The sequence below is a fragment of the Xiphophorus couchianus genome, chromosome 13, assembly GCF_001444195.1.
Source record: "Xiphophorus couchianus chromosome 13, X_couchianus-1.0, whole genome shotgun sequence".
Taxonomy (NCBI): Eukaryota; Metazoa; Chordata; class Actinopteri; order Cyprinodontiformes; family Poeciliidae; genus Xiphophorus; species Xiphophorus couchianus.
Window position 1 is genome coordinate 17,646,117 of NC_040240.1, and position 11,646 is coordinate 17,657,762.

At 37.2% G+C, this 11,646-nt stretch overlaps 2 protein-coding genes and 1 non-coding gene across 3 annotated transcripts; all 3 read left to right on the forward strand.

Annotated features, from left to right (window-relative positions):
• Positions 1-1,162: 1,162 nt before the first annotated feature.
• limd1b (LIM domains containing 1b) lies at positions 1,163-6,155 on the forward strand. Its single transcript, XM_028036490.1, has 8 exons — positions 1,163-1,192; positions 2,960-3,140; positions 3,226-3,327; positions 5,324-5,391; positions 5,471-5,533; positions 5,623-5,753; positions 5,869-5,920; positions 6,001-6,155. Exons 1-8 carry the CDS (start codon positions 1,163-1,165, stop codon positions 6,082-6,084), a joined length of 711 nt encoding a protein of 236 aa, XP_027892291.1. The 3' UTR covers positions 6,085-6,155.
• An 844-nt stretch (positions 6,156-6,999) lies between these two features.
• On the forward strand, positions 7,000-11,539 carry nrm (nurim). The gene is made up of 4 exons (XM_028036391.1): positions 7,000-7,196; positions 8,440-8,633; positions 9,443-9,619; positions 10,614-11,539. The coding sequence occupies exons 1-4, from the start codon at positions 7,046-7,048 to the stop codon at positions 10,920-10,922; spliced, it is 831 nt and encodes a 276-aa protein (XP_027892192.1). The 5' UTR covers positions 7,000-7,045; the 3' UTR covers positions 10,923-11,539.
• trnak-cuu (transfer RNA lysine (anticodon CUU)) lies at positions 7,386-7,458 on the forward strand. Its single transcript has one exon. It is a non-coding gene; the product is annotated as a tRNA-Lys (tRNA).
• Positions 11,540-11,646: the final 107 nt, after the last annotated feature.

An 11,646-nucleotide genomic window follows, 5' to 3' on the forward strand; every position in this document is an offset into this window, starting at 1 on the left:
AATCCTGCCCAGCCGTTGAGCAAAACTAAAAGAACCACGGGAGACTCACTCCACGCGTGGGATGAGAGTAAAAGTCATGTGCAGTGAGTGTGGCACAATGGGCGCCCTATTTATAAGCAGCCAAACATGCCAACAGATGGCTGGCATGAGGCCGTGGATCCCCGACATGAGGCGTGGGACGGGCGTGGACGCTCCGGAATAGGTCCAGGGTGTTTATTTATTTAATTGTGTTAGAATATTACAGGAAAACAACAACAAACTTAGCTGCAGGGAGCTTATAGAGGAGGCGGTATCTGTTGAAACAGGCAAATGAGTGAGGAGAAAAGGTTGTCATGTAAAAATGAATGCATGCTTGGTCAGGTGGATGTTTTTTTTTGTTGTTGTTTTTTCCCCACAGTGCAGCGACAGTAAATGTGTGATTTCCTTTGGAGGCCCAACACTCCCAGAGCTGCAGAGGCCTGATCCTGCTGCCACATGCCTCACAACGCAGACATTCCTGCTCAGAAACATACCTGAGGGCTGGACCACGTTCAGACACACTGGGTTGGTTTTTAATCCGCCAAACCCTCATTTTATCTCTCACTTTGAATTTTCATTCAAATTGAACACAGTTAAAGCCTCTTAATCCAGTTTTAAACGTCAAATTAACACAGCAGCTCAAAAAGAGTCAAAGTTTCGCCACATTTTCTACGTTTTCACAGATGTTTAAAGTTCAAGTCAACCTGTTGGTGTTTACATTAAAACATACAAATAGGCTTTTTTTTTTTTGCCGAACCAGTCTGACGGCATGCAGAGTGGGCGTTGTGCTGCTGTTTCTCCTCTTAACAAGAGGCCCTCAGAGAAGAGTCAGCAGCTGTCAAACTTCCCCTCCCGTCCCATGAAACTGACCCCGAACCGCCACACATGTTGCTGCTGCCGCTGCCGGGGGTTTCAGGGCCGTTTTGTTCCCTCCAGGGAGAATTATTAACGCTGACAGACACTGGGAAGCACTGGGAAGCACTGGGAAGTGTTGCAGACCCATGAGAAATGAGAATATATGAATAGGAGCTAATTAAAAACTACATTTTTGACATGAGGACCGTCTGGACTGTTAGAATAAAGTCAGAATCAGTAAATCTACTGTAGCAGCTTGAATTTATTAAAGAAAAAATATTCGGTTACGATGAAGATTTGGACAGTCCACATGGAGGCAGTAACGCATTAGTTCAGAGAAAATGTTTTCATGTTCAGTGTTTTGCATGTGCAGAACAGCTGCAGAGAATCACAAAGGATTATTTTCTGTTTGTAACGACAGGTTGATTAATTACTGCAGCATTTATTCTAATTTATTTCAATTTGTTTACAAATCCACTTCACAGGAGACCAGGTCCAGTTCAGACCCAGTTGTAGAAAAACCAGATTGGCTCAAATTCAGTTCAAATTAGTTCAATTCATTTAATTAAAATCAATCGATTCCCAGGATCCAGTTGCATGTTTTTAAGTTTGAATTTACTCTGGACTCATTTATAGATTTATATTCACATACGCACTTGTTTTTATTTCATTTTTGTTCATTTTATTTTCGATCTACTTATAATTTAACACTTGCAAATTTTATATCACAAATAGTGAAATTTTTATTAATATTCAACACTTTGGACAGCTTGTCAACAAATAAGCAATTTCCCTTTATCATTCTAACTTCAGTATAATAAAATAAGACAAGACAATAATACTTTATTGATCCCCTAAAGAGGGAAAATATTATTAATTCAATCTGTTATAGTATTTAGTTCAATTACATCACAATTCAGTCAAACTGAATAATTTATTACAAAAGTTATAAAACTTTAACAAAACTTAAGAATCAAGTCGACTTTAGAATAGAATAAATATCTAAAAGCAACATAAATATCTGCATATTAATAAAGTACCAATAAAGATGAAATACAAATAAAATCAAACAGAAACAGAACATGGTCATGTGTGAAAAGTGTGATTATTGTCATTGTGTGTATAAATGTTACTCTGACTTCCATCAGAACCAGAACCAGGCTCAGGATTCGCAGCAGACCAAGCAGGAAGCAGACATGAAAACATGGCCGCTCTGCTCAGAGTTATTTTCATGTAGAGTTTAAACAGAGCTGGTGGCAGACCGTCCTCCATCAGGTTTTATCTACAGAAACAGAAGCTCTAAGTCAGGTGTGTTTTACCTGGAGGGGAAAAGCAAAGCATACAGATTTAATAGGAGCAAAAGTATAAATTATGAATGAATGGAGAGCAGTAGGAGAAGATAACAAAGATGAGAAGTAAATGGTGTGTCTTATGGCCTATAGCAGAGAAACAATTAGGATGATTACAAAAACCCTAACTATACGCTTGATGAAAATATGAACTTTTAGCACGAATGTAATATGAAACGAAGTAAATATTTGTAAATATTTGTATGATGAAGCTTCAAATCTGACAGTCTAAGGAGTTTTGACTGTGTATAAATGCCCTAAGAAGAGCTGTACTGTTAATATTTTGTTTACTGTACAATAACAATAAATCTAATCTAATATTTATGGTAGCCTTTTATAAATTATTAAGTGATTTGAAAAACTTACAATTATTGAATAATTTCTAACCATTATGGATGGATGGATGGATGGATGGATGGATGGATGGATGGATGGATGGATGGATGGATGGACTTTAAACTCAGTGTTCTCTGTGGGTTCTCCTGGTTTCATGTTTCTCTCCACTGTCGCCTCATGCTTGCTCATAATAAGCTCAACCACTTCCTGCTTCTTTACACAGATAAACTTTGAACTTTTGACGTTATAAACTTAATTTAATTCTGTGGCCACAAGCTAAATGTGTATAATTTGATTCTAATAAATCCAGATGATGTGACCTCCTTGATTTTCTTGTATATTTCTGGATTCCGGAGTTGCCTGCCTGTCCTGTGAAACTCCTCTCTCTCTCTTCCTGCCAGTTGTCGCTGTCCGTTGCCACCCAGAGAGCAGCCACCGTCGGGGAGTCGGGGCATCTGCAGCTTGTTGCCCTCCAAGAGGCAACAGCAGTAAACCAGAGATCAGCTCCCCTTACAGCTGTCTGTAAATGTAGACTGTCAGAACCAGACACTGGAGGAGCCATGGAGCCCAGACTTTGCTTTGGTGAGGATGATGGTTTGCATTTTTATCTGCTTTGTTCTGTTTGGTTCTTTACCTGACATCTGGGTCGTGTGCGATGTGACTTTAGGAAGCTGCACTAGATGTGGGGAAGCCGTGTTCGCTGCTGGAGGAGCCTGCAAGGCCATGGGACATTTATTCCACAACACATGCTTCACCTGCAGCGTCTGCAGTGAGTCGCCTGGTTTATAGACGTTAAGGAACCTCAGCAAGACCAAAAGTGTCAGATTTACAGTGTCGGTGTTAAAAATACGGTGTTAATTTAACACTTGTTTAGTGAGATTCAGTGATATTTGTTAAATTCAACTCTATAGGAGTTGAATTAACTCTTCCAGATTAATGCTTAATGCAGGGTTTTTAGAAAATTACAATATTGTTTTAAACCATTTCTAGTGTCTTTACATATACATGTCTGGAAAAATAAAGAGGCCACTGCACTGAACCCCATTAAAAACCTCCTGGTTATTCCACCAAATATGGATTTCTGAGTTAAAACATTAGTATTGTTGTTTCTAAATGATTATGAACTTGTTTTCTTTGCACTATTTGAGCTCTGAAAGCTCTGCGTCTTTTTCCATTTCTCATTTTCTGCAAATACTAAATTTTCGCTTGAAATTTCAGAGACATTGTTGGGTCTATTTTAGTTCCCAACCTGCAAGGAATCGGCCAAAAACACAAGTTACTTTTCTGCAGAAGAGGGAAGAGAAGCCAGACAGTCAAACAACAGTCTGGGGTCAACTCCGCCGGCTCTCAGTCCTCAGCCGGCTTTTATTATGATAACAAAAAACGGGTTTGGGTTTCTTCACACAGTCACACAGGCAAGAGTCTTCTACCACAGACTATTCTGAGACATCCTGTGATTACACCCTTACAACGACACCAGGCTGACCCGTTTAAATCAGTTTCAGCAGCCAGTTTGATAAAACAAGAAGAGTGTGTAAGCGTTTCTAATCTCCAAGCAAACATCCAAAGAACAGTTAATAATGTTCCATAAAAGAAAATGAGCCAAAGTTAAAAACACGAAAGTATAATAATATGAAAACATAACCTTTCAGATAAACTCGTAATTTAAATGACCTTAGATAATAATTTTTCCAACAGACATGTTGAATAAAAGAATGATGTTCATTTTACTCAAACATAAACCTATAAAGAGTAAAATCAGAGAAACTGACCATTTTTTTCCAGAGCTGTATATTTAATCAGGTTTTATTGTATTCTTTCAAAAATAATTATTTGGGAAAACTTTGAAAGCTCTTCATAAACCCCAAATAAATACAGATCAAGACCAGAAAGAAGATAAAGAATATATAAAATACTATATTATTTATTAAAATATAATATAATCTGACTCCTAATTTAATACCACAAACAAGCAAAGCTGGACTCTACATATAAATACAAGAGGAATGACTCGAGATATTTACACAACCTGGTTTACATTTTAAACTCCACTTCCAAATTGTCTGTAAACGAAGTGATGTTATGTGTAAACACTTTCTGGATGCTCACATCTCTGCAGCCCAACCTGGATAAACCGTCTATAATAAAATGAAAAACAAGAACCAGTCTGGTTGCATGTAATGCTCATAATAAATTTGGATAAATTAACTACACAGCAGGTTCTGATGACATGTGGAAACAGGTTTTTACTTTAAATCGCCTGGATTTCCCACCAACGCCATTAGATTGGTGTTTTCTGGTTGCTACACTGCAAAAACACAACTTTTTGTTGGTGTAGTGTTTAGTGCAAATTGAAATAAGACGAAATAAATTCTTTTAAGTAACATTTCAGCAAAATATAGGATCTTGTTTTAAGCCAATAATTCCTTCTTATTGATGAGAAAGTGCTATGTATAAGTGAAATAATCTGCTTTTTCAGCAATGTTAAGGAATTACTGACTTAAGCCAAACTCCTATATTTTGGTAAAAAGCCACTTCTAATGTTTGTTTTGTTTTACTTCAAGTGAACTAAGATATTTACACTAACAAATAGAGAAACAATACTTTAAAAGGCGTATTTGTTGTGTTTATGCTGATTTGACTTGATCTAATGACTCAAAATTTGATAAAATGAGAATATAAAAACATATAAAGCTTAAAAGAAATCACATTTTCAGGGATATATTCACTTTTCTCATATTGATGTTTCATGTATTTTATTTCAGACAAGCAGCTCACAGGACAGCCGTTTTTCACCGTGTCAGGACACATCTACTGTGAGGATGATTTTTTGGTAAGTATCGATTTGATGGCTGCTCTTAATATATGAAATAGCTCCAGTTCTCATTATTTTGTTAGTTTGTTTTTTGCAGTTCTCTGGAGTTCACCCATCTGAAGAAACCTGTTACAGTTGCGGAAGTTCAATCACAGATTTGGCAAGCATTTACTTGTTTACCTGCATGAGTTCAGCTCTTTGTAAACCTTCATGAAGTTCTGAGTAACAGAACTGAAGCTACACATTCAGGTTCTGCAGGCCCGGGGGAAATCATACCACCCAACCTGTTTTCGCTGTGTGGTCTGCAGACAGGAGCTGCAGGGTCAGGCCTTCGCTGTGGACTCAGACTGCAGGGTTTACTGTGTCACCGACTATCACAGGTGACATTGCGACAACAATAGACCCAGCCCAGTTCTGGTTCTGATTACAATGAGAACGGGGGCGTCTCCAAACAAAGAGATTTTCAGTTTCACTGAGACTTTTTCTTGGTTTCAGGGTCCAGTCTCCCCGCTGTGGTGCCTGCAGGATGCCGATACTGCCTACAGAGGTGAAGTCCAACTTCAGTGAACAACCTGAGTTTCAGACTTTACTCATTCTGCTCATGTTTTCCTTGTCCAATTGTTTCAGGGATCTGCAGAGTCAATTCGAGTGGCATCATGTAACAAGTACTATCATGTAGAGTGCTACAGCGGTGAGGTCAGCCTTATTTAATGGAGATGGGTCAATTATTGTGATTTTTTATACAACGTATCATTCAAATAAAATCTTTGGTTTTCTGATTTCTCACTTTCCCAGTCATTTATTTCTGTTACATAGCAGAAAATATGAATTCAAATTCATGTTTTTCATGAGTTCACTTTGCAAATTTAAATTAGCCGGATTCCAGCCCAATGCATAAGCAAACTAGGTTCCTTGTTTGTTTCAAATGTTAGTAAATAGCACATTTAAAACCATTTTAAATCAGCAACTATTTGGTTGATAGCATGAACCAGATGAAAATATTATGTCACCTTACTTGTTATGTAAAATCTGTATATGATCAGATTTGCGGTTACCAGATGCTGATTTACAGATTTCTATATTTGTTTGTAAGATGTAATTAGTTTGATATATGTTAATGATGTCATGATTTACTGTTTCTGGTTGTTTGTTTCTGCTACATGAGTTAGATTTTTTCCACTCAAGTAGTGAAGTTTGGGTTGAATTAATTTTGTTTCAGATGAAGAAAACATATATATTTTTTAATGTTTTCCACTTAGGCAAGTTAAAGTAAATAACTTAGATGCCCCACATTTATTTCACTGATAAACTAACCCAACAAAGCGTTTGAACATAGAAAAACATTTTTGTCCTATTTGGAACCCCATACACAACTCAGCACATCACAAGTTTTTAATAACTTGTAATAACATTTCTGATTTGCTTTAGCGATAAACTTGCGGAAGAGAATACTAACACTTAATAAATGATATTAAATATTGTGTATGCAACCCGTCCTTTAATAACAGAATATTTACTTTTCAACATTACTGCTGAAGTTCTCAAATTAAAACAAGTTTGGCATTAAAATGCCAGGCTTATGCGAACAACAGCGCCATCGTGTGTTAATAATCCGTATTGACACCAAGTTTTCTCCCGGAACTGTGAACATGACAGAGCAGCGCTGATTGAAATGGCGTCAGTCACAGCCCGTAGCTGGGCTCTCTGCGCGGTCTCTCTCTTAAATCTGCTCTTTGTGTTCATTTCTGGGGCGGACTTCATTCGCTTCGTGTCGTTTCGACCCATTTATCACAACATTACAGGGGAGACGACGCTCTGCCAAGGTAAGCTCTCATAAAACTAGAGGAGGCTTGCAGCCAGAAAAAGTTATCACTTGAGGAAGTTGTTTACAGTCACGATGGGCGTGTAGGCTTTGTAGTCATTCAACTGTTTGCAATATTTAAAGTTGCGACTACAGCGGAACTTCTGCAGTGCGTATGACGTATGGCGGAATTTTGTGAGGTGAAGTCAGCGCCCGGCTAGCTCAGTCGGTAGAGCATGAGACTCTTAATCTCAGGGTCGTGGGTTCGAGCCCCACGTTGGGCGGTCGCAATTTTTGTCGTTTTCGAAAAGTGTCCTACTTGTGAAGCTTAGTATTAGTTAAGTTTAGTTAAGTTAATAGTTTCCAATGTCAGAGAGTCATTTTTGTACCAAAGATTGTTATTTAAATCAGTATACCATAGTATTGGTTCACTCAGTGTCAAAATGAGACACATTTAAAACTGACCATCATGATTCACTGTGCTGTGAAGATGAGTTCCCTAAGTGACTACAAAATGTACCTTTCAATTTATTTAATTTATTGTGGAGAAAAGCTATCCAAACCCAAAATGGCCCTATGTGGAAAATAATTATTTCATAAACCTAATAACAAGTTGTGCCATCCTGTATGAGCAAAATCTGATTTTTGTGAAGCACTTCGCTCAGCAACACTGTAGAAAACTAGTCTGAGCAACTATAAAACATTTATTTTTTTGCCATCAACTAAAATGTCCCCATACACTGACTGACCTTTTGTTATGTTATGTTATTGAATGTTAAAGTCTACCTTCATAATTCTTGTTATTTTCTGTTCCTTGATTGTATATTGAAACTGTTTTATTGCCTGCCACCAAGGCCCGATTTACAAGGATGTGGGCCCTTGGGCTGCTGCCAGTTTTGGTGCCCTATACACTAAGTAAAAATTATTTTATAATGTAAATTGCAGTACAATAATAGGTACTCCTATTGTATGTTGTTCCCAAAGAAATCCACTATAATGTCATCATTTTTAAACACTTGAATATTGTTTAGGATCATAAAAATCTCAAAATATTACTACAACTCATCTTTGGGTTTTATATAAAGCACAGTGTTATAAAAACAAAAAATAAAATAATTTTTAGGCCTCTCCCAAAAGTTTGGTGCTTGGGTCACGGCCCCTCTAAGCCCCTCCTAAAGTCTGGCCCTGCCGATCAATAACTAGATTTAAATAATGAATTCAATAACTGCTCTTTCTTGACTGTTTGTTGATTTGTGTCCACTAAGACTCCGTCCCCTGGCCCGTGGCCTTGAAGGACAGTTCTGTGCTCTGGGCTCTTGTTGTGGATCTGTCCTTGCTGGCTCTCTTCGTTGCCCAGCACAGCCTGATGGCCTGGGCCCCGGTCAAACGGGCCCTGCAGACGGTGCTGGGGGCCCTGAACAGGACAGCTTACTGCTTCACTACTGCACTCGCCCTCCAGGTACAACAGACTCCCAAAATCAGTAAAATATAAAGCTTTTTCCAGAGAGAACATGTTTCCTGTTGTTTTATTAATGATCAAAAACTTGTTGAATCCCAACTTTTATTTCATTTTGTGAAAATTCATATTAATGCTTGTAGTGATGCCAAGATTTAAGAAATATTTTTGAAATTATTTATAAGTTACCATTCAGAATATTTTAGGTACAGGCACATGAGTTACAGTTTTGTTATTATTTTTATTTTAATTAAAATCTTGATGCATGACTTCATGTCCTCTTTTAGTTTTTTATAATTTTTATTATATTTGTAGTTTTTATTTATTTGTAGTTTTTCATTATATTTTATATTCTTAGTTTTGATTTTTATAGTTTTTTTGTCATATTTTTATTACATTAATTTTGTTCATTATGTTGAAAACTGCAAAACATTTTGTAGTTTTTGTTTCGTTAAGTAAGCTGGGCTGATTTGCCTTTTTTGTGCAGATATTTTTTGTAAACGTTTACTTCTTTTGATGTTTAATTTTTTTTAAGCTCCTTTTGAGCATTTCCAGTCTATGTATAGTTGTTTAATATTTTTAAAACTATTTTTTGGAAGTTTTGTTCATAGTTTTTAGCACACTTGTTCTGTCATATGTTTATTTTGTGTAGCTAGTCTAAACAATTTAACTTTAATCAATTTAGTTTGCATTGTTTTTATTTTTTCTGTGTTGTTTATGCAAACTCAGTTCAAATCCAGTAATCCTTTGGTGATATATATGATTTATATTTTCCACATGTTTCAGTATTAATTTTTTATTCTTTCTGTTAGATCCTGATGCACCACTGGCAGCCAGTGACTGGCGCCCCCTGTCTGTGGTCAGTGCGCCATGCACCCTGGAGTGTCTGGTTCCCTCTGCTCTGCTTTGCGTTGCACTTCCTCTGCTGGGCCATCATCTGCAGCATCCTCGTTATTTTTGATTATCCAGAACTACTGGGTATTAAACAGGTAGGAAAGTTAAGAGGGGATAGATTTGTGTTTTTAAATGTGATCTGAATGAGTTAAATTCATGTTATGTTACTGGTATGTGACATTTCATTGTAAAATACCGTCACACTAACTACAAAATGCATTTATTTAATTTTGAATTCTACCTAAAAATAAAGCAAAACACATTTGGGTGTTAGCATTACTTTTTTCTGACTTCAGAAGTAGAAACTTTAGTGTATTTTTTTTATTGATTTATAAGTTTGGGTGAGGAAATTATTGAGCATATGTTTATGTTTACTGAGATCCCCATTGGTGGTAAAACAAGCTGACCAAACATTCTGGAGCTCCGTTGAGTTGCTAGGTAACGGGGCTCGCTGGGGTTGCTAGGAAACGGTGCAGCGCCCGTAGAATGTAACTTTACTGTTTGGGGGTTTTTAAAACGACTCATTTTGCAAACAACAAAAAACATTAACTTGTTCCCAAACAGCTTTATGTTTTTGTTTTTTGTAAGCACTTTGGCTGTTTTTTAAATATATTTTAAATATCCAAAATGAATAAACAAAGCAACAGAAACAAAAACTAAAACTAATAAGGAAATTATAAAATTGTCCTTCAATAAAAAGGGCTAGTAGACAACAAAGCTTCAGAGTGAAGACTGTTATCATCCAGTTTTTGGTAGAAAAACGATAAATCATGCAAGTGGAAAATCTTGAACTTGCAGTCTGTGTCGTTTTAAATCGCTTTTAAAACAAATTTTTATTCGCTGGAATTTAATTGAGGGCTGATACTGTAACTTTTCTGTTGTGATGTTTTATTTGGATTTTATTTACTTTTTTTCTCTCTCTCTTCTCATCCACTCATTTTACTGTGTTATCGTTTTTGTGCAGCACTTTGGTGCAGTTTTGAACCCGTTTATAAAATGCTATATAAATACATTTGACATTGACCTTCAGTTAATTGATTTATTGTTTATTGCAGTAGGCCTAATAATGATAAAATCTTCTCCTCCTAGGTGTATTATGAGTGCCTGGGTTTGGGGGACCCTTGGGCCCAGAAACCAGCTCCGGCTCAGCGCCTGCTGTCCCACCTCCGCCACCCCGTCTGCCTGGAGCTGGCCGTCATCCTGTGGCTGCTGCCGGCCTTTTCCCTGGACAGGCTCCTGCTGGCCGGCACCCTGTCGGCCTACGTCGGCCTGGCGCACTCTCTGGACAAACAGGACTTAGCCTACCTGTGCGCCCAGCTTAAAGGCAAGGTGTGGCTCTTAGCGGAGCTGCAGTGCGGCGGCGTGGAGCAGAACGGCAGCGAGGAGAAGGAGGGTTAAAGGATCCAAAGCTGCCTTCATGTTACAACTACTACTGACATATTTGTTTTTACCACATAGTAGGTTTTTAAAAGGTGAATTATTCTTGAAAACTGTGTCTTAACGAGATTTCACGCTGTATATTAGTGATGGATGAAAGAAGAAGAGAAAGTCTGGGTGCATTTCTGATACTATGAATATATTTCTCTGACTGACTTGAACAAAGTGAGTTAAAACTTCATGTCTGGATCATACAGGGTGACCAGTGCTTTTGTCTACTTTCAATTCACAGTACTGTAATAGTTTTATTTAGACCACAAGTGTCAAACTCGAGGCACGTGGGCCGAATCTGGGCCACCATAGCCATTTATGTGGCCCTCCAGACTCTAAACGGCCACAAAAACAGAACTTCAAGAAATCAAATTAGGATTTTTTGTATAGTGCCAAATTACATCAATGTGAAAAGATGTTAAATATTAATTAATTTTAAGAGCAACTCATCGAATACACTGAGTTTTTTTAATGTATAATTTTATTTGTACATTCTGCCAGAAGGAAACTCATAATCTGGATGTAATTAGAGAACCACAATCATAACTTTCAGTATTTTGTACTCTACATTAAATACATTAACCTTGGATGTTTTTTTGTTTTTTTAAGCATTTATTTCTCTCTTTCACATATACTTTTATGTTTTACTGTGTTACTAAATAGGTTACCAAGGTAACAGACTCAAAGCTGTTCC